Raw genomic sequence first — 22,960 nt, 5'->3', positions numbered from 1 at the left:
CTACAAAAGCGATTTTCCCTCTCTTGGTATTGACACCGCCTCATCATAGAAATTATAGAATACTAGGGGTTGGAAGAGACCTCAGGAGGTAATCTAGTCCAATCCCCTGCTCAAAGCAGGGCCAATGAAATCATCCCAGTCAGGGCTTTGTCAAGCCAGGCCTTAAAAACCTCTAAGGATGGAGACTCCACCACTTCCCTAGGTAACCCATTCCAGTGCTTCCCCACCCTCCTACTGAAATAGTGTTTCCTAATATCCAACCTAGACCTCCCCCTATGCAACTTGAGTCCATTGCTCCTTGTTCTGTCATCTGCCAAAACTGAGAACAGCCTAGCTCCATCCTCTTTGGAACCCCCCCCTTCAGGTAGTTGAAGGCTATCAAATCCGGCCTCCATTCTTCTCTTCTGCAGACTAAATAACCCCAGTTCCCCCAGCCTTTCCTGGTAAGTGACGTGTCCCAGCCTCCTAATCATTTTTGTTGCCTTCCATTGGACTCTCTCCAATTTATCTACATCCTTTCTGTAGTGGGGGGACCAAAACTGGATGCAATACTCCAGTTGTGGCCTCACCAGTGCCGAATAGAGGGGAATAATCACTTCCCTCGATCTGCTGGCAATGCTCCTACTCATACAGCCCAATATGCCACTGGCCTTCTTGGCAACAAAGGGCACACTGTTGACTCATATCCAGCTTCTCGTCCACTGTAACCCCCAGGTCCTTTTCTGCGGAACTCCTGCTTAGCCAGTTGGTCCCCAGCCTGTAGCGGTGAATGGGATTCTGCCTTCCTAAGTGCAGGATTCTGCACTTGTCCTTGTTGAACCTCATCAGATTTCTTTTGGCCCAATCCTCCAATTTGTCTAGGTCACTGCCAACTAGACATCGAGCTGTTGATCAATAGCTGTTCAGCCAGCTGTCTATCCACCTTATAGTCTATTCATCCAATCCATACTTTATCAGTTATTGAGAGTGGACCATATCCATCCTGACTGAATTGGCCTTGTCAACACTAGTTCTCCACTTGTAAGGTAACTCCCTTCTCTCCACATGTCAGTATATTTATGCCTGTATCTGTAATTTTCACTCCATGCATCTGAAGAAGTGGGTTTTTTTTTTTGCCCACGAAAGCTTATGTCCAAATAAATCGGTTAGTCTTTAAGGTGCCACCAGAGTCCTTGTTTTTTTGTACATTATGATTGTTCCCCTGCCCCTCCTGCATGGGGCCCATCCTGCACATAAGGTTGCCCCCATGCTCTCCTGTGCTGGTATGCCACCTACTTCTTCCTAGGTGGAGGGGAAAGCTCGCTTTGTAGAGCCTCTATACCCCTCTCCTCTTGCAGTTTAATTTGCGCCCATAACTCCAATGCTCCCAATGATGTAGTTATGCAGACATTGTCAAAGATCATATGCTGCTACCGATATTGTCCTGTTGCTGTTTACCCCCTCCACAGCCACTAGGAGACCAAGAGGGAGATTGTGACTCGCTGAATAATAAACTCCATCATGGGCTGATCCTGGAGCAATGCAACAACGCATTTAGTATTAACTAAAGGTAGTGTTTGGACTATACATTTTTTGAGGCAGAAATCTGTCTTTCTGTATGTTTCTAAACCACCTAGTATATTGGGCCTGATTAGAAACTCTGGGTGCTACAGTTATATAAATATTAAAAGCAACAACAGTGACACATAGGGTAATAACCTTGAAAGACCTAGTTGTATCAAATGTATCTATTATTATGGAATGATTATGGCTGGAATTATATGCAACTCTCTACGGGGGGAAATGTAACAGAAGCGAGGCCTGGAAATTCAAAAGACTACACTGAAAATATGCCAGACAAGTATCAACTTTTGAGACAATAAGTGTTAAGTGGATTTCCTAGGGAATCCCTAGGGAGATGTTAATGCAAATCCCCTAGCTCCCATTGCACAAAAATTCAACCTTTTGAAGCAATGCCCTGAGGAGGGGGTATTGTTTGCAGACTACCTGTTACAGAAGGCCAAGATCAAAGGCCTGAGCTGTATAAAGAAACTGCTGATCAGCCCAGTCTTTTTTCTAGATCTAAGAAGAATTAATTTATAACCATGGGAAAACCCAGTTCTGTTTTTTTAAGGACTGAAACCTGCCAGAGCCTAGGTTGGAGCTGGGAATGACCTCTGATAAGCTTTATAGCATGTATGCAGGCTTTTATTGATTTAAATGTTACCTCTGTAATGCTTTTGCCTTAAGAATAAATGTGCTTGATTAGAAGGATGTAAGTGGTAATGTATAACTGCGGGCAATACACTGGTCTTAGCCTTCAGAGCGAAAGCAAAGCACAGGCATTGGTCTACTCAGGCAGTCTGGCTTGCTCAGGCTATCACAGTGTAAATTCAGGGAGCTGTGCTACCTTAAAACCCCTGATCAGGAGAGAGTGAGATGCAGTTCTCTGCCAAAGAGAGATAACAGCTGGGAGTAGGAATCCTTTAAGTGGGGAATCTTGAGGGACCATGGAGGAATACAGGTAAAGTTACCCTGAAACTGTGACAACAGCAATTGCATAAAGCCCATAAAAGCAAGGATTTTGGGCTACAGATTTGACTTGATCATGATTTTTCAGCCACTTTTATTTAAACATTTTTCCATAAGACATACGTTTAACAAGGTGAAAAAAAATCTAACTGAAAATCTTAGAATAGTATTTTTAATAATTTCATCCCCATTCAAACTTTAAACAGGATACATCTAAATGTCAAAAAGCTAGTAGCCTAACCGTATAAAATGATAATATAAGTGTATATGTAGAAATATCCATTTATCGCTAGTACTCTGCTGCTTTGATAGAAATAAATCTATACTTCTGTGTGGGTTGATTACTTTAGTGTGAATACTGCCATCTTGTGCACAATATCCTGCTAAGGGATTAAAATGGTCAACACATATAACCTCTGAAGAAATTAGCTTTGCTTTTGTACAGTGTAGCTCATTGATCTTACTCATCTGAGAAGTTGAAATTCTATCATTACAATATGTGAGAATCAGGGTGGAACCCAAATCCCAAAACGATTACTGTGAATTAATTGAGTGCACTCCATTTAATGTCTCTAGTAAAGAGGATGAAAGATTGCCCAAGAAAGGGAGGAAAGGCTGGGAACAAAAAACTTCTGCTGCAACTTAAGTCAGATCACTATTATTCAAAGGACACACACACACAAGTGTGCATAGGTAATCAACATACTGTATACAATATTTTCTTTTGGAATTATTTTTTGAAAATATTATTTACAAAATTAAAGGAAAAGTAGTAATCTTTCAAAATTTTGGAATAATATATCGTGTCTAAAATATACATATTTTGCAAATTTATGCAAGTCCAGCCATTGCACTATCATTTGAAAAATTGTTCTTAGTCTGTGTATATATGTAAACTAGGTTTGTATATTAGCAAAAAAAGAAAAGAAAATGAAAACCCACACAAACAAGGAAAAAAACACCCAAGAACACACACCATATCCATCAAAAGGGCTAAGGCATACCAAATGATGAAAGAAACAAGGTTACCTTTGACACCAAAGCCCCAGTTCTACAGTTCCAATCAATTCAAGAGTATTACAAGCTGTTGGATTGCTCCCTTTGTGCCTTATGTGCAGTTATAATATTTACAAGGGGAACAAGTATTTGATAATGGACTCTTCAATCTGGCCAAGAAAGGTAAAACACAACCAATGCCCCTGGAAGTTGAAACTCCACAAATTCAGACTGGATATAAGACATACATTTTTAACCATGAGGGTAATTAATCATTGGAACAACTTATCAAGGGTTGTGGTAGATTCTCCATCACTTACAACTTTTCAATCAAAATTGGATCTTTTTCTAAAAGATATGTTCTAGGGAAAATGTTGGGAAAGGTCTATTGTTTGTGTTATATAGAAGGCCAGACTAGATGATCACAAGAGTCCCTTTTGGCGTTGCAATCTATGAATTCAACAACAAGAAAAAATTGCATAGTGGTTATCATTTTAAAGTCAGCATTTTTCAATATCTGGGATATCACTAGCTTTCCCTATTCTTAAGGGAGGATATTTTTATGGTAACTGTGGACAGAAATGGCAAATATTTACTTTTTAACAGCTTCTTCAGTATTCTCAAATACTGAGCAAGCAATAAAACATCAACGAAGAGCATGGCAATGGTGAACTTGTCCATATAATACAGGGTCAAACAGAGAGCAGAACCCTTGTATGTATGCAACAGAAAAAGAGCTCCTTCTCCAACATGTACCTGCAGGAGGGCAAAGTATAATTAACAAGTCAAGTTACAGGAATGTTTAAAAGGATTGTGCTTTTCAGAGAAATTAATGCCCAAGGTTTTACAAATATGTACATGAATAACTTTATCTACATGACAGACCCACTGAAATCAGTACGACTAATCACATGCGAAAGGGTTTACAGGATTAGGGCCTAGGCTTTGAGGTGTTTAAAAAGGGAATACAGATTGCTTGTGAACTGGTATTTGCATTTGCAACATCTGTCTATGTGCTAAACACATTGGTCAGAAAGAAGAGAATGCTCTGTTCCACTATGATATTATTTAAAAAAAATAATAGGAATAATAGGCAGATTGGTCGTATCAGCCATGCAATGAAGAAAGTAGTGCATAGATCCAAGTCTAATGAAGGCTTAATGCAATGGTTAAATAGAGGGCATCTATGGCTGGAGGAAGTACAATGGAAAATGAAGGTTAGGTTAGAGAGACGACAAAACTATTAGCAGCCTTTTGTAACAACCTAAAATAAGGCCACACACATTTTCTCTGCAGCAGCAGAAATACTGCAGGTAAAAATTAAAAAGCCTCTGAAGGTGACAATGGTAGTAGGTAAAGTCCATGATACGCCAACCATGAAAGATATGCAGAATCATAAGTAAATTTTACTGTTATCAGCTTTTGTTTTTCTATAAGTCACTACACCTGAACACACACACACACACACACACACACACACGATACAATACTTTGGTATTATAACATACTCGTTATAGGAATGTTTGAAGCATGGTTAGAAGAACAGCTGACAGTATGTTATCCCCAATGTCAATTTATTTCTGGGTGAAATTTAAAGTGTGTATATGTTTGTTTATCTGTAAAGTTCAAAGCAGGTCCTGGGTACAGGAGATACACCTCTCCCCCTGTTGAGATCAGATGAAATTCTTGAGCTGGTAATCTCCTGGTTTTTGTGAAAGTTTAAATGGAACTCCATTTATCTTAGGTACTTATATGTGAGGTGCTCAGGTAATAGTGCTTATATAAAGTGTTTATCCTTACAACACCTCTCTGAAGTGGAGAAATGTTATCATTCCCATTGCACATATGAATGATTGAGACAAACAAAGACTTGCACAAGGTCACATCAGAAGGGAATCAAACCCAGGTCTCCCATGTCCCAAGCTCCTACCCCAAATACTGGACCATTTTGGTAATTCTTCCTCCTGGTAAATGGAGTTATTCCTAAGTTATACTTGTGAAACTGAGGGCTTGTCTACACTTACCAGAGGATCAACGCTGCGGCAATCAATGCATTGGTGATCCACTTAGCGGGTCTAGTGAAGACCCACTAAATGAACCGCTGATCGGTCTCCTGTGAACTCCTGTACTCCCCCTGATCAAGAAGAATAAGGGGAGTCGATGAGAGAGCGTCTCCTGTCAATCTTACGTAGTGTGGATCCCAAGGTAAGTAGATCTAAGCTACATTGATTTAAGTTATGCTATTCATATAACTCAAATTGTGTAGCTTAGATTGACTTTTCACTTTAGTGCAGACAAGGCCTGACAGGAGAATAAGGCCCACTATATCTAGGGCCATGCAAATCTGTGAATATCCGTTTCATATCCATGGACAAGTTTTGTAGATAGTGGATTGGATGTCAATACAACCACAGAGGGATCTACTTACTGGCGGCGCCTGGCCTGCCGTGTCCAGCCTGGTGGGCACATGCACTATAAGCAGACAGCCAGTGGCTGGGGCTGAGCGGCAGGCCAGAGTCAGGCTGTCCAGCACCCAGTTGCTGAGCCATTTCCTATCCAGCAGCTTGGGCCCCTTAGGCAGCACCAGGGTCCCCACCATGGCCCTGCCCCAGCAGCACTGGCTATGGTCCTGGCCTGCTGGCTTCTGGGCAGCAGAGCCTGCCCCCAACTGCAGGAATTGGAGGGGGTGGGGATCCTGTGACGCAACACACACTGCTGCTGCCATTGCTTGGGAGCCCTCAGGAGCAACATGCAATGTGCTGCCCCTTCCCCCAACCCCTGTGATGCCCCTTCTCCTCAAGAACCCACCCCGCACCACCTCTTCCCTGCAAGACCCTGCCCCTGCTCACTCATCTCCTCTCCCTCTCCCCTTGCTAGTCCTTGTGACATGGCTTGCTGCTGCAGGTGGATACACATAAAAGATGGCTAGTGGATCACCAGTCAGATCGTGGGCTGATTCTGATTCAGATGTGCATCGGATGCGGATCCACATTTTTGTATCCACGCAGGGCTCTAACTATATCCAGTGGAAACTACAGAGGGAAGGTAGGGAAGCTGAATGTAACTATCTATAATTGAACTTTCTTAGGATTCTAGGGTTATCCCTACTCCTGTAAGTGCTAGAGGACTTTAAGTGACCTTAAATCATCCGTAGCAGGGGTCTACATTTCATCCTAAAGATAACATTTCCAATAAAACAGTAGCTTTTAACATCATGCCAACCCTCTTTTCACCATTGATTCAGAGGGAAGAATCCTGACTAATGATACACAAAAACACTTTCTATGACCCCCATCCAAGTACTGGCCTACCCTGCTCAATGTTGCGTAACTCATGAAACCTTGTGAGATCACAGCTCAGGGGACATGGCTACAGGCTGAACAGCTGAAAATTCAGGACTTCACTGAAATTGCAGTCAACCTACAGACATATACAAATGTACAATACATAGGTTTTAGTTAAAACATACTGGCAGGATTTTCCAAGCTTCTCTTAATTCGGATTTTAAAAATTGTAAGGCTTATATCCAGCCTTAATGAGCAGGTGGTTCCTGTCCCTTGCAAATTTCAGGGTTCTGTTCCCACAGCTGTGTAAACTGTTCCCAATCAGCTAAAAGGGGTCTCTAGTGACAATGGAATGCCACATTCTCCAGCTGTTCCATTCTCAGAGATGTGTGATTTCATATAATCCTACACAACCTAGCTCATGGGAATTATATGAACAATTCTCTGAGCTCCTGTCATGGGTTCCCTGATTGTCAGGATGGGGTTCCTCCTTGGCTTACCCTGATGGTTACACATTAAAAAACAAACAGTAATATTATCATGGTACAAACTAAACTATCTTTATTTGTGATTCCCATGCAAAATAACCATATAGGAAATGGCCACATTACTTCTAGGAGCTTCACAAAAAATTAACTGAACTGTCAGATTTTCAGCTAGGCTTGAATTATTCCTATTAAGTTCTTTATTTCTAATGTTTTAAAGCCATTTCAGATGCACCATTATTTATTTGATCAGATATCATTTATTTGTTCTTCAGGTGAATAATGCAAGGTTGAAAATAAAATATACATACACAACATGGAGAGCTATATGCTGCAAATATGCATGATATGTTTGTTTATATATTTATTCATAAACAGACAAATACACATATGCAAGCAACCCTTTTACAACCAAATAAAATGTTAATATCTTTTGAATGGATTGCAGTTATAATAAGAGGTACCATATTCTTATTCAGCAGTTATGGTTTGTTTGTTTTGTGAAACCACCACCAATGGAGCAATTATAGATAAAGATTTTTATACACTATAAGTGACTTAGTTAGAACTAGAATAATTAAAAAAACAGGCATGTGTGTATACGCACGCACGCACACACACTCACTCAGAGTAATTACGGGAGCACAACGAAGCTACCGCTGCTGAAGCCAGAACCCGCGGAAAAATTCTGCTGCCCCGAGGACACCTCCCATGTACAAGGACTGCCAGACCTGCCCAACACTGAGGAGCTGCTGGAATTGCCACTGGCTGCATACCCTAGGGAGACAGAGGATGACCCCAGGGTTCAGATACACCCAGAGGGGAGGGGAGGAAGGAGCCCAGGGATTGCAGACAGCAGTCTGGCTGCAGGGGCATTCGAAACGTGGTCAGCGTATTGCAGTGGCATTCCCCGCTGATCCAGTGGCAGACCACTCTGCCACTGTTAAGGCCCTGGTCTGGGATGCAATGTAGTCAGGTGGGCCTGCATCACCTAACCCATGGGTGGTAGTAGTACTCCCCCTCCTTAGGGGAAGAGGCCTGTGTGTCTGTGTCGTCCACTGGAGCCAAGATGACAGACTGGGTTGGTGTTAACCCCTGCTGGCCCCCCTAGACCGTTTGCTGGGTGCCCTGCCCTGACTGAGGGTTTGTTCCCCTGAACCACTCGCAGCTAGCCTGTCTAAGGGTTAAAGCCTTAGACTGTATGGTGCCCCACCCTGGCTGAGGGCTTGGGACATTGAACTATCATGTCTCTACCCTGCCTAAAGGTTTGAACCAGAGACCACTAAATTCCCTTATTACTTAGACTGTGGTTTCAAGAGCGTGTCAGCAAAGGGGCATGGCCTCCCTCAGAGACTGACAGCAAGGGAGAGCCACACCCACCTACATGCTTACAATGTATTAAAGGAATATGTTAGATAATGGAATGATATAATGGATTTTTTAAATATGTTATGGTTCTCATATGGAACTGATTCAACTGATTTACACATCTTGACATTTATTTATAGATCCGTACATGACAAATTCAGGCATACAAGCCCCTACATAATCCACATGATCAGCAGTGTCCGTGTCCTCTTTAACATCACATATCCCAAACACTACTATGGACAACTGCGTCCATCACACACTAGATAAATTGAAGTCACAGACTAGAAGTGACTAATAATATGGAAAACTTTTATGATCATTCCACCATTATGCATACTTAATGATCCATAATTCCATTTTGGATAGCTACTAAATATACTTTTACATAATGCTTTTACAGCCTTAAGTTTCAAATCTTTGTAGCTCCAAGGTGGCCATGATAGGCCCAAGACGCATGTGACTAAACATGCTTTTTTCACTGTTTGCACTAGGCCAGATTGTGACCATTCTTCAGAGGTACACCTTGCTACTGTGAGCTTTGTCCCCTCAACAATAGATTACTTAATATGGAGCTACACACTCAGAGCATCCTGAAACCGAAGCTGGTGCAGAATGCAGAAGTGCACCTGGCATGTGGAGTATTTTACCTGCAGCACTTGATACCAATACTCTGGAATCTATACTGGCTGGATGTGGGTTTCCAGGTGGGACTTAAGATGCTTGTTTTGACTTAGGAAGTTCTCAATGGCTTGAGACCTGCCTTCTTGAAAAACTATTCTCTCCCAGTTCCAAGCTTCCACAACTGGAAGGCACTAGCTGGATAGTGTGTCATAATCTGAGAGATTTTCAAGAATCTGTTTAAGGGCTTTTTTCTGCAATAATAGATATAGGGAAAGGTGGTGGAGAGGAATAGCTCCTAACTGATTGCAGAACTGGTAGACTTGATGTACACAGTGAGAAAACATTCAAAACCACACTCTATACTTCAAAAAAAGACAGTTAACTTTTCATAACTGTTGTTCATGTCCATTCTATTCTAGGTGTGTGTGCTCGCCACATGCACATGCACTTTCCCTCAGTAGTATCTGTAGGGGACTGGCTCCAGTGCCCTCTGGAGTGACGCACATATGCACCGGTATAAGGGATACGACTGGCTCCCCTGTCCCTCAGTTCCTCACTGCTGGAAACTCCGACAGTGGAGAAGGAGGGTAGGTCATGGGGGGGTAGGTCATGAGCAGCACATCTAGAAGAACAACAGTTATGAAAAGGTAACTGTCTTTTCTTCTTTCAGTACTTGCTCATGTCCATTCCATGTGACTCACAAGCAGTATCACTTTAGGTGAGTAGGAGTTTATGGACATATTGATTACAACACAGGTGTGATGAATCAATCACAGAATATCAGGGTTGAAAGGGAACTCAGCAGGTCCTCTAGTCCAACCCCCTGCTCAAAGCAATCCCCAGACAGATTTTTACCCCAGTTCCCTGAACTCACAACCCTGGGTTTAGCAGGCCAATGCTCAAACCACTGAGCTATCCCTCCGCCTCCCATCATTTCTGGCCTACTGAGTGACAGTGTAATGCATTGTGAACGTGGGTACCGAAGACCACGTCACGGCTCTACATATATCATGGATCCCAGGGATATGCACCAGGAAGGCAGATGAAGACATCTGTGCCCTAGTCGAATGGGCCTTCACTATTGCTGGAAGCACAATCTGCACCAATTTATAACAAGTACAGATGCAGGCGGTGATCCAATTTGAAATTCTTTGAGAGGACATCTGAAGGGTTCATACTGTCAGCTATCGCGATAAAGAGCTGGGTCAATCTGCAGAAGGGCTTGATGTGCTCCAGGTAGAACCCCAGGGCATGCTTGACATCCAGATTGTGCAGCCACCTCTCCTCATTGGTGGAGCAAAGCTTTGGACAGAACACAGGGAGGGAAATATTCTGGTTGACATGGAAGCGTGACACCACCTTATGCAGAAAAGCCGGATGGGGCCACAGCTGGACCTTGTCATTGTAGAATACTGTGAATGCAAGCTCCAAAGTGAGCAAGCACTCAAAGAAGAACAAAAACGTAGGGAAGTAATTCTTCACATAATTCTCAATGTAACTCATTGCCAGGGGATGTTGTGAAAGGCAAAAGTTAAAAAAATAGATAAGTTCATGGAGTTCACAGTACATCAGTGGCTATTAGCAAAGATGGTCAGGGGTACAATCCCAAGGTCTGGCTGTCTCTAAGCCTGTGACAGCCAGAAGCTGGGACTGGATAACAGGGGAAGGATCACTCGATAATTGCCCTGTTCTGTTTATTCCTTCTGAAGCTTCTGGCATTGGCCACAGTCAGAAGACAGGATACTGGCCTAGGTGAACCATTGGTCTGACCCATATGGCCAGTCTCACGTTTCTTCTTAGTGGAGTAGTTTCAGGGGTAAACCATGGCTTTGTTTTTGTTGTACAGTTACTTTAAATAATGTTCAATGTGCTTGGAACAGTAGATGAGGGCCTTTTATCTTCTTATAAATGATAGTAATTAAATAATCAATAAAGTGCTACAGTTTCACAGTGTGGATAGATTAAGAAGCAGTGAGGCAGGTAAAGGAACAGCAAAGCCCTTTTCAGCAACATGCAGACAGGAGAGAGGAGAGCAAGCTTGGGGAATTGGCAAGAGTATGACTGACTGATCCAGGAACTGCGCAAATTCACTGATCTCAAACAGAAAGGAAGGATAATTATGTGGGCAAACCACTGGGCTGAGACTCAGGAAATCTGATTTCTGTTCCCACCCTTGCCACAGACTTCCTGAGTGAGCATAGCCATGTCTCTCTGGGGCAGATCATCAGCTAGTGTAAACTGTCATGCATCACTGCCATAATTTCTTTGAGTTCAGTGGAGTTATGACAATTTACGCCTGCTAAAGTTCTACCCTTTCACCTCTGTGTTTCAGGTTTCACAACTGTAAAATAGGGATAAAAATTTTTCCCTATCTTCCAGTGGTGGTGTCAAGACAAATTCAATAGTGTAGGTGGGATGCTTATATCTTACATTGATGAATACCACCGAAAAGCCTATAAATATAAACACAGGGCTGCTGCACTGGCCTGCTTGTGCAGGTGCCTTGTGCAGGATCTGGGGGGTAATCCTCTATCTTCAATTTTGATCTAAATACACAATCCTTCTTTTGTGCAATGGATCAGTATTTGGCTATTAGGACCTGATTCTTGTCCCACTGAAGTCAATGACAAAGCTGCAGTTAATGATGTAAGTTATGAATGTCCTGCAAAACACTCCTTATTAATTTCTTACATGAGCAAAAGTCCTATTAACTTTAGGGGGAGTTTTGCCAGAGTAAGAGATAAGTGAAAGAGCATGAAACAGGCCTCACTGGGGTAAGAAATCCTGCTAACTACTGCTGCTAGTCAAACTAGTAATATTATAAGGTTTTTGTTGTGTTTTATATTATTATTTTTTCTCCTGTACAGGTCTGTCAGTTTCATGTTACTGGGTGATTTTAAATACAATTATTATATTATGTGAGGAAACATCATGATACTATTGGTTGGAATTAATTACATAATTCTAGTCCTAACCCTGAATAGTTATGCTTCCTATTGTATATCACACTGCACTTTTTATTTCTTACAAGGTTGGTTTGTTACTAGCAGATTTTTTAGGGGCATGATTTACTGCATTTGCTGTAACATATAGAAGACTTTCTCAGACTTAATCACAATATGATTTTGTGAAGAATTAAGAAAAAGGACAAATTCATAATTGCTAAACAGATGAATTGTGTATTTTATCCTTTTTCTATAAATACTTTATTGCCATCAATTATAAAGCTGGAGTTGTCATGCAATGAAGCAAGATGAAAGTTTAAAAACATTGAATGTTTATGTGCAAATCTACACAGCCCAGAGTTTAAAAAAAAATGTGAGTATTATGAGAGACAGATTAACCTGTAGGTTAGAACTTTGAAAAAGAATTTCACACTTCCATAACAAAAAGTATTTAGTAGAAAGTTTTGCTGTTGCCAGATGTTATAAATTCTCACATGCGGTCTTAAGGATGAATTATTTAAATAGTTCAGTAACTGTAAAAATGCTAAGTTAAATATTTCACATTTCATCAGTATGTTGAACAGTTTTTGAGGTGATTTTTCAAATCTCCATCAGTCAAAGATCTTTTCACACTATGAAGAAAAAAATTATGCTTCGGAAAATTAGTGTGTTCTCCTTAGCTATCTGACTGTGACCAGAAAGTACCAGAAAGTGCCGAAGTTACAGTGAATATCTGGTATTTACACAGCAACAAAATCAAGCTTTAGGATATAAATGGTTTTTGTTTACTACAGCATTCAGACAGAAATTAGAGTAGATGACAGTATAATTTGATTTTTAGAACTAAATTTAATTGGCCAATGTGAAGTTAACGTATTCAGTATCATGAAACAATGCTTAGTGTCTGCACTGTGCCACTGAGTTTTAAACAGAACCAGGTATTGAAATTAATGGGAAGTTCTATTTATTAACAGATGGCATGTTATGTCCCTATATATATAGAGAACAGACCGTCTAAGCAAACAAACAGGTTATACACACACACACGCTCCGGAATAATTATTTTTAGAACATATGTCAAAGCAGAAGAGCACTCAGTTTTATAAAACAAACTATGATACATCTCAGTGTATTAAGTTTTCTACTAGTGAGCAGCTTTCAAAGGTTATTGTAACTGATAGATACATGTGTTTTCAACCTTTCCAACATACTTCAATGCAGACGCTATAAAATGTAACACACTGTATATAATAAACCCTATATTAGATTCTACTTCTGTTTTGAAATATCAGATAAAGGGAACAAACCAAAACAAGATTTCACAGTCCACAGGTTTTTCTCACTTTTTCAAGCATTTTCACATTACAGGTTTTTATCAGACTAGCAGTCTGTTTTACGTAGACAGCTTTTAAGCAGACTAGATACTACAAACAGCACAAACAGTGATTGACCACTTTACCTTCTGAAAAATCAATCAGTCCCAGCAAATGAAGCAGCTTCAGAGACGCAAATATAATCACAACAATACCCACTGTTTGCAGTCCCTCCGACTCCCACTCTAACGTCAACATTCTTCAAGCAAACAAATCATTCCAGTCTTCAAGCCAGTTCGTAATCAGAGGGAAATTAGAGGATTTTACCAATATATTGTTTTGAAAAAAAGTTGCAATGGTGAAAAGCAACCTTGTGCTGTACTGTGGAAATTAACTGACCACTCTAGTTGAGGCAAAATACTAGCTAAAGCCCTGCATCTCATGCTTCTCTAAGCAATTGATTTCATTAGTAGTGAGTCCTCTTAGAACTCTGAGGTGGACCACTAACCCCTTGATATGACATTGTATTCAGCAAGTAATGTTACTTCAGAGCTGCTGGAAGAACATCTGTTTCAGAACTGGAGAGTTTGCTGTGTCAGTTCAAAAAAAGAAACACTCCCAGGAAACTTGCACTAGGGAGCACACGCCACCAGTACTGTGCATTCTAATGCTCCTAGACTCATGCTTTAGGATTCTACCCAAGAGCCTATTTTTACAGTTTTTGTTTTTTTGTGGGTTTTTTTTGGGGGGGAGGGGTTTAAGTCTGACAAATGCCAGTTTACTGAAGACATTTGTTTTCACATGTCAAATTCTGCATATCAGAAAAATACTGTTTTTTGCATCTTAATGCATAGTATTTACAAAAGCTGTGTCCCTTTTTGAACAGCACCAGAGCCTAGTTAGAATCTCTAATGAAAATGACAATGAAATTAAAGGATAACATTTTTAACATGATCTCGTGTCCCTGTTTAATAAAATGTAAAGCTATAAAAGGGCCACGCCTTCCCACCCCCCAGTTTTTGCAACATAGGTACAGTATGTCTTTTAGACATCAGAAGTGCTTCTTTTTTGACTAAGGGCTTGAGCCTGCACGTTCATAGTTTTTAATTGAATTTAATGATGCTCAACTACCACGAGGAACACAGCAACTGCCAGAATTAAGCCCGAACTACACATCAAGAAAAAGGCTCTTTACCATTGCTGATTTATCAGTAGGCTTTTATAAAATTAATCTATACTCTGTGTTCAAATGAATAGAAATAAGGTATATAATGTACAGTGCTTACTGTAAGGATTATTTATGAAGAACGAGCCTTCTCATTTAACTATAGAATCCAGCGTATTCAGCCATATTCAGGTGAATAAAATAGCCATTCTTTCCATTCCCCCCCAACTTAGATATAGGATATCTGCAGAAGCAGCACAATAAAACAGTGGATCATAAATAAACTAAATTCACTAATATGTTGCGTGTATCTTCTTGCTTATTCTTATCTTCCTGGTATTTATGCCCTTTAGTTCTCATTGTCCATAAATAACTCATTTGATCCATCTCCATATTCATTTTCTACTCTCTCTCATTTCTGTGCACTGTTTTTATTCACAAACTCTTTTTTCTTTGAAGAGTAGCACTCATTCCCTCTTTCTCTCATTTTTCTATTCATCCCCCTTTGCTTTCCACCCCATAGCTTTCTCCCATTTCACACAGTTTCCCTTTCTTTTGTCTCCGTCACCTTTTTCACTTTATTTTCATCTCTCTGGCTCTTTTGCTCTCTGTTCTATCTCACGGTCTCTTTGGGCTTCTCCTCCTCTTCTTCTCTCTTTCAAATAACGTTAACATTTAGTTATGGTCAGATTTTCAAAACTGCTCAGCAACTAACATACAGAGAGTCCCAATGAAAGTTGAGCTTTTTTGAAAATATGACCCACAGTGGTCTGAAGACATTGACTAACTAATCCTAACATTCTGCAGCCCAAGAGATAAACATTATTTTCCACACTAACTAGTGTTAGACACACTACTGGAATAAAAGATTCTCCCACTCTAAGTTCTGGCTTAGTCTCCTAGATCAGGCCCTAAATGGGACCAGAAGCCCCACCAGTTGCTGCGCAGATGTGCCAGAAGGAGGAGCGCAGTTACCAGCAGCCCAGGTGGTACCTTACTCTCCAGGTTCCCACGTCATCAAACTGATCTGGAGTTCCTCTAAAAATTTGAGGGACCAAAAGTCATGTATTTCATGGGTCCCACTGATGAGCCCTGGCAGCTGTGTGTCAGTGGAAGGAAACTCTAAGAAAACAATCACTAAAACCTTGTCACAAAATCGTCGTGATTCTACAGAATGATAGACGGGAAACAGCAGAATAAAGACAATGGATTTCAAGAAGGCAGATTTCAGCAAACTCAGGGAGTTGGTAGGTAAGATCCCATGAGAAGCAAGTCTAAGGGAAAAAAACAGTTCAAGAGAGCTGGCAGTTTTTCAAAGAGACTTTATTAAGGACACAAGAGAAAAAGTATCCCACTGCATAGGAAATATAGGAAGCATGCAAGAAACCACCCTGACTTAACCAAAAGATCTTTAAATATTTGAAGCTCAAGGAAGAGTCCTACAAAAAGTGGAAAGTAGGTCAAATTACAAAGGATGAATATAAACCAACACCACAAACATTCAGGGACAAAATTAGAAAGGCCTAGGCTCAAAATGAACTTTATCTACTAGAGACAAAAAGAGTAACAACAAAACATTCTACAAATACATTAGAAACAAGAGGAAGACCAAGCATAGGGTACGCCCATTACTCAGTGAGGAGGGAAGACAATAACAGAAAATGTGGAAATGGTTGTTTCAGTTTTCACCAAAAAGGTTAGTTCCGATCAGACATCTAACCTAGTTAGTTCCGATCAGACATCTAACCTGACATGCATCTGAAGAAGTGGGTATTCACCCACGAAAGCTCAGGCTCCAAAACGTCTGTTAGTCTATAAGGTGCAACAGGATTCTTTGCTGCTTTTACATCTAACCTAGTGAACGCCAGTGAAAATGAGGTAGGATCTGAGGATAAAATAGAGACAAAACAAATTAAGAATTAGACAAGTCAGAGGTCTTCAAGTTGGCAGGGCCTGACTGAGGACATATCTGAGCCATTAGCGATAATCTTCAAAAACTCATCGAAGACAGGAGAGATTCCAGAGGACTGGAAAAGAGCAAGTGTAAGTGTCAATCTATAAAATGGGGAATAAGGACAATCTAGGGAATTACAGACAAGCCATCTTATTAACTTCAGTATCCGGAAAAATAATGAAGCAAATAATCAAGCAATCGATTTGCAAACACCTAGAAGATTATAAGGTAATAAGTAACAGTCAGCATGGATTTGTCAATAACAAATTGCATCAAGCCAATCTAACAGCTTTCTTTGACAGGATAACAAACCTTGTGGATAGAGGAGAAGTGGTAGATGTGGTCTATTTTGGCTTCAGTAGGCTTTTGATGCTATCTTGCATGACCTTCTCAGAAACAAACTAGGGAAATACAACTAGACGGAGTTCTATAAAGTGGGTGCACAACTGGTTGGAAAACCATTCCCAGAGAGTAATCATCAATGGTTCAAACTTAAACTAAAAGGGAATATCGAGTGAGGTCTTGCATGGGTTGGTCCTGGATCAGGTTCTGTTCAATATCTTCATTAATGATTTGGATAATGGCATAGAAAGTATGCCTATAAAATTTGTGGATGACACCAAGCTGGGAGGGCTTGCAAATGCTTTGGAGGATAGGATTAACATTCAGAATGATCTGGACAAACTGGAGAAATGGTCTGAAGCAAATAGGATGAAATTCAGTAAGAACAAATGCAAAATACTCCACTTAGGAAGGAACAATCAGTTGCACACGTATAAAATGGGAAATGACTGCCTAGGAAGGAGTAATACAAAAAGGGATCTGGGGGTCATAGCTGATCACAAGCTAAATGTGAGTCAACAGTGTAACACTGTCGCAAAAAAAACAAACATAATTCTGGAATGTATTAGCAGGAGTGTTGTAAGCAAGACATGAGAAGTAATTCTTCCACTCTACCATGCGCTGATGAGACCTCAGCAGGAGTATTGGGCACCACATATCAGGAAATATGTAGACAAGAGGTTCTCATACTTCATTGCACTGTGACCTGCTTCTGACAACAAAATTACTGCACAACGTTGGAGGGGGGACAAAGCCTGAACCCCACTGCCCTGCGGTGGGGGCAAAGTCGGTGCCTCATCCCTCTGGGAAGGGAGGCCAAAGCTGAAGCTGAAGGGCTTCAACCCCTAGTCAGGGGGCCTGCAACCTGAGCCTGGCCACTCAGGGCTGAAGCCCTCAGGCTTTGGCTGCAGCCCTGAGGAGTGAGGCTCAGGCTTCAGACCTCAGCCCCAGCAAATCTAAGCCACCCCTGGCAACCCCATTCAAAGGGGGTTGTGACCAACTTTGGGGTCCCGATCCACTGTTTGAGAACCACTGATGTAGACAAACTGGAGAATGTCCAGAAGAGAGCAATAAAAATGATTAAAGGTCTAGAAAATATGACCTATGAGGGAAGATTGAAAAAACTGGATTTGTTTAGTCTGGAGAAGAGACGACTAGGGCAGGAAGGACATGATAGCAATTTTCAAAAGGTTGTTACAAGGAGGATGGTGAATAATTGTCCTTGTTTACCTCCGAGGATAGGACAAGAAGCAATGGGCTTAAATTACAGTAAGTGAAGGTTAAGTTGGACATTAGGAAAAACTTCCTAATTGTCAGGGTAATTAAGCACTGGAATAAATTGCCTAGGGAAACTGCAGAATCTCCATCATTAGAGGTTTTTAAGAACAGGTTATACCTGTCAGGAATGGTCTAGTTATTACATAGTCCTGCCATGAGTGCAGGGGCTGGACAAGATGACCTGTGAGGTCCCTTCCAGTCCTACACTGATTTTTAGAACTGAATCACAGAAGTTTACATTCCCAAGGCAATCTCCATGGTAAAAAGGGCTAGATACATACTTTTTTGGTTATTTTTAAAGAAAGTTACACTTAGCACTGATATTCTCAAAGTCAGAGGGCACATAGCCATGGACTTGGCGAGCCTCAAAGTCTCCGCTCTGCAAATTAATGCAATATGGACATGACACAAAAGTGCATGCAGGTGAAAAGAATGCAGCATTATATTTAATGCACCATGCACCACTTTCAACTGTGGCATTAAAATATGCTGAATTCCTCCTGTAAACAATTCATTAAAAATAAATAAGAAGTGAAAATTTCCTGCCTCATAGCATTTGAAAGTAAAATAGAATTTTGGCAAGGTTATCAATCAAGTACAGCCACTGTTTGTATTTTGAGCACTCTTAGAATCCACAACCGAGTGTGATTTCTCTCTCTTACTTTACATCCTGAGAACCACTTAAGAAACATTACTATATGTCTTTATGGGAGTGTCTATGCAAGCACGCCAAGAAAAAATTTAAAAAGTCTTATTTTCCAGAAAAGCAGACTTGTGGGCACCACCACAAAAACACTCAGTAAAATACTTAATTAAAAAAAAAAAAAAAAAAAAAAAAGACAGACACTTCTCTTCTAACACTTTTCTGCTGCTGCTTCCAGAAGCTCCCATTGGCCAGGAACAGTCAACCACGGCCACTGGGAGCTGTGGGGAGCCATGCCTGCGGATGGTCAACATCAGCAAAATGTCTTGTGGTCCGCAATCAGATTACCCTGATGGGCCGCATGAAGCCTGCGGGCCGCAGGTTGCCCACCACTAATGTAGTCTGACTTCTGCCTAACACCTGAATAGAATTTCCCCCAAGTAATTCCTGTTTGAACTGGAGCACATCATTTAAAAAAGCCTCCCCTCATGATTTAAAACATGTCAGTGATGGGGAATCCACCACAATTAAGTTGTTCCAATAGTTAATTATTCTCACCATTAAACTTCATGCCTTATTTCCATTCTGAATAGGACTAGCTTCAACCTTCAACCATTAGATTGTGTTATATACCTTCCTTTGCTAGATTGACTATAGGTACTTACAAACTGTGATCAAGTTACTTCTTAACTTTCTCATTGTAAAGCTAAATAGATTAAGCTCCTTGAGTATCACTGAAAGCCATGTCTTCTAATCCTTTAATCATTCTCATGGCTCTTCACTGAATCCTCTCTCTGATTTATCAGCATCCTTCTTGAATTGTGGGCATCAGAACTGAGTATAGTATTCCAGCAGTGGTTGCACCAGCGCTGAACACAGAGGTAAAATAAGCACTTTACTCCTACATGAGAGTCTTCTGCTTATAAATTCAAAGATTTCTGTTTAAGCAATTAAAATTACTACTAAGCACTGCATATGCTGGTACCTAATATCAGCGTCATCTGGGTTTCACAAACTGGTGTGGGAGTCTTTAAAAGTCTACTCCGCCTGGAGAAACTCCTATTAATATCCTTCCAGATTACTCTTAAAATAGCTCATGTACATTAAAAGAAGCATAGGTCTGCATTGTTCTTTCCCCTCACAGGTGTGCAAGGAGGGAGGGTAGGAAGGCTATATGTAATTGCCAAGCCCCAGGGCTCTGTGAACCTAGCATTACTAGCAGAGCCAGAAACCCTCAAAAGGGTCAAGAGGAGGTGATTGAGGTCTTGGCCCTGCCCAACCCTCCTCCTTCCCTGTAGGCCAGAGCAGTTGGTTGGTCACACAGGAAACACAAGCTTTTCCCTCTTAATAGTACCATAGAGGCACCTATGTACCACAATACTGGAGGCAACAGCATCTCTCCTGAGGCACGGTGCCTCCTGGAGCGCCCATGTAGTGCTATGGATCTGTATTTTCCTCAGTAGAGACAGTGTCTGTTGGACCAATCCAGCCCCAAACTCCTACAGGCAATTTTTTCCAAAGGAAAAAAAAAGAAAGATTCTTCTTTTTCAATGTCCTACTCATTCCTGTACATATTAGAAGTAACATCATTTATGTCATGTGTAAAAAAAGAGTGAATTAAATATTAAACTGGACTGTGTAGAGTGCAAGCACTTATATCTTTGTTGTGCAGACGCATGTTTGGCACCTAGTGCAATGGAGCCCATACCCTTATCTGGTCTTCTACGGTACGTTTACATGAAAAAAAAAATCCTGGCAGCAAGTCTCAGAGCTTGTGGTATGGGGCTAAAGCCCCCTTTCTAGTTTCAGAGACCAGGCTCCAGTTCGAGCAGCACCACCTACACTACTGATTTTAGCTCCATAGTATGAGCCTAAGACAGACTCTGAGACTCGCTGCTGTGGAGTTTGATTTGATCTGGGTTTTTCCTTGCTTTGTAGATGTGTCTCTAGTTTGTACTGCAGTAACATCAACAAATGTCAACACGTTAATCAGGATATTTTGCTCCCCAAGTGCATTGTCTGTACAGTTTGGAAATAGAAAACCATTACTGAAAATGGTTTCAATAATTTCATACAACGGAAGTGGAGCAAGAAGACAGGAATTGCCATATTGGATCACAACAGTTCTCCAGCTAGTCTAACATCCTATCTGTAACTGGTACCAAATGCTCCAGAGGAAGGTATTAGGAACCCTTAAGCAGACAATTACAGAATAAACAGCTGACAGAAAGTAACTTCCCCTGAGCCCAATCAGTTAGTGGATGGTTTATTCCCTGAAAGTTTATAAGACCTTTGAAAATTGTATCTGATGTAACTGTGGACATTCTCATTACCCATATAAACAACATCTAAATCTGGTTTTTAGTCCTACTAAACTCTTGGCTTCAACTTCAGCTTGCAGCAGTGAGTTACACACTGATTATATAATATGTACATACATTTTCTTCAATCAATTTTAAAATTTATTATTAGTTATTATAATTATTACCACCACCACAGCACCCAGGAACCGTAGGTAGACCAGGATCCCATTATGCTAGGCAGCGCTAGGTAACATAGGACAAGAAAAAGATGGTGTTTCCCTCAAACACCTTATAATCCAAGTTATACAGTTTTCTGCCTTTTAGTTACCCCTTGTTCTTGTGTAATAACTTATGAGAAAGGGTAAATAGGAATGCTCAACTGTTTTTCTCCATATCGTTACATATTTCATATCTCTCTATCATGTCTGCTTTTATCAATCTCTTTTCTAAACTGAACCGTTGCAGTCTTTTCAATCTTTCCTGAAATATATGTTTGCCTGTAATCATTTTCATTGTTCTTCGTTGGATACCTCCTATTTTTGCTATATCTTTTTTGAGATGGGGTGACCAAAACTGAATACATTTTTCAAAGTGAGAGCATCTATCAATTTACAGAAAGGCATTATAATTTTTCCTAAGTGATGGCATCTGCTTAGTGTTATAACTAATTTAAGGAAGAGACATAATTGACTAGTAAGGAACAGTATTTCATTAGAAACTGGCTATTTGATTTTTTTCCCCAAACGTAGTTTAAAAAAGGAAATTGCTGATGAGTTACAAAGAGACACAAAGTTTGGAGGGATTTAATTAGCTGCCCTTCTTTCTGCACTCCGCTTTTCCACAGGGAAATGTCAGTCAGCCAGAAAAGAGTGAAGTTTTTAAGTAAATACAGAAAAAAACTAAGTATAATGCATACTGAACTGAACGGCTTCTTGTATTTGTTTTGAGTGCCAGATCAGAATTTATTACAGAAATTCTGGAGCTGGTAACGACATTAGCCTTCCTGTTAAATATCTGGTAAAGATTCCATTCATCAGTAATAATCCATAGTTTTATGCATATGGAAAACTGACAAGAGATCTTAGATCTGCAGCAGAAAACTTGTTCAGTAGAAAGTATGGCTGAAACCCAGGGAAGTAATTTTCTTAATTTATGCAGATCCAGACAAGGATTATCCACAGAGGAAATTAATTCATGTTTCTAAATACTACATCCCCTGTGTACTCTGCTACTGATAATCGTATAATATCACACATTCATCCCAAAGTGATTAAAAAAATAAGAGACTGATACATATGATCCTTTGTTCATCTCAGCAATATGGCAATGATTTTACAGCAGAATACCACATTAGAAGAATAATTTATTCAGTCAAAATTGCTGACAGTCTTTAACTAGGTAAAAAGCGACAGAGTCCTGTGGCACCTTATAGACTAACAGACGTACTGGAGCATAAGCTTTCGTGGGTGAATACCCACTTCGTCAGATGCATGTCAAAGCTTATGCTCCAATACATCTGTTAGTCTATAAGGTGCCACAGGACTCTCTGTTGCTTTTTACCGGTCCAGACTAATACGGCTACCCCTCTGATATTTAACAGGTAGAATTCAATTACCTGAGCTGGAAACAAGAAAACATGGTTTGCTCCAATTTTCAAGTTGTGGTCTTGGTTTTTTTTAAGTAAATTACATTGAAATATTGCTGTGGCTTTGACTGCCTAAAGATTTTTCTCTGCATTCTGCTTGTTCT

The 22,960-nt window shown here is 40.5% G+C and overlaps 1 protein-coding gene across 7 annotated transcripts in view; it reads right to left on the bottom strand.

Moving 5' to 3' along the window:
* Nucleotides 1–22,960, bottom strand: part of KCNIP4 (potassium voltage-gated channel interacting protein 4) — a 789,448-nt gene that overhangs the window by 181,869 nt on the left and 584,619 nt on the right. For 2 of the 7 annotated variants that reach the window (XM_050948030.1, XM_050948028.1), the window contains exon 1: nt 13,673–13,838. The exons of the other annotated variants lie outside the window; for them this stretch is intronic. In XM_050948030.1, coding sequence (XP_050803987.1) covers nt 13,673–13,784 — 112 coding nt within the window. In that variant the 5' untranslated portion in view covers nt 13,785–13,838. Of the gene's footprint in view, nt 1–13,672; nt 13,839–22,960 lie in introns of those variants that run through there. 7 annotated transcript variants of the gene reach the window in all.

Source organism: Gopherus flavomarginatus, chromosome 3 (assembly GCF_025201925.1).
Source record: "Gopherus flavomarginatus isolate rGopFla2 chromosome 3, rGopFla2.mat.asm, whole genome shotgun sequence".
NCBI lineage: Eukaryota > Metazoa > Chordata > Testudines > Testudinidae > Gopherus > Gopherus flavomarginatus.
The sequence above is the reverse complement of the archived record's forward strand: the minus strand, read 5'-3'. Positions and strand labels throughout refer to the sequence as shown.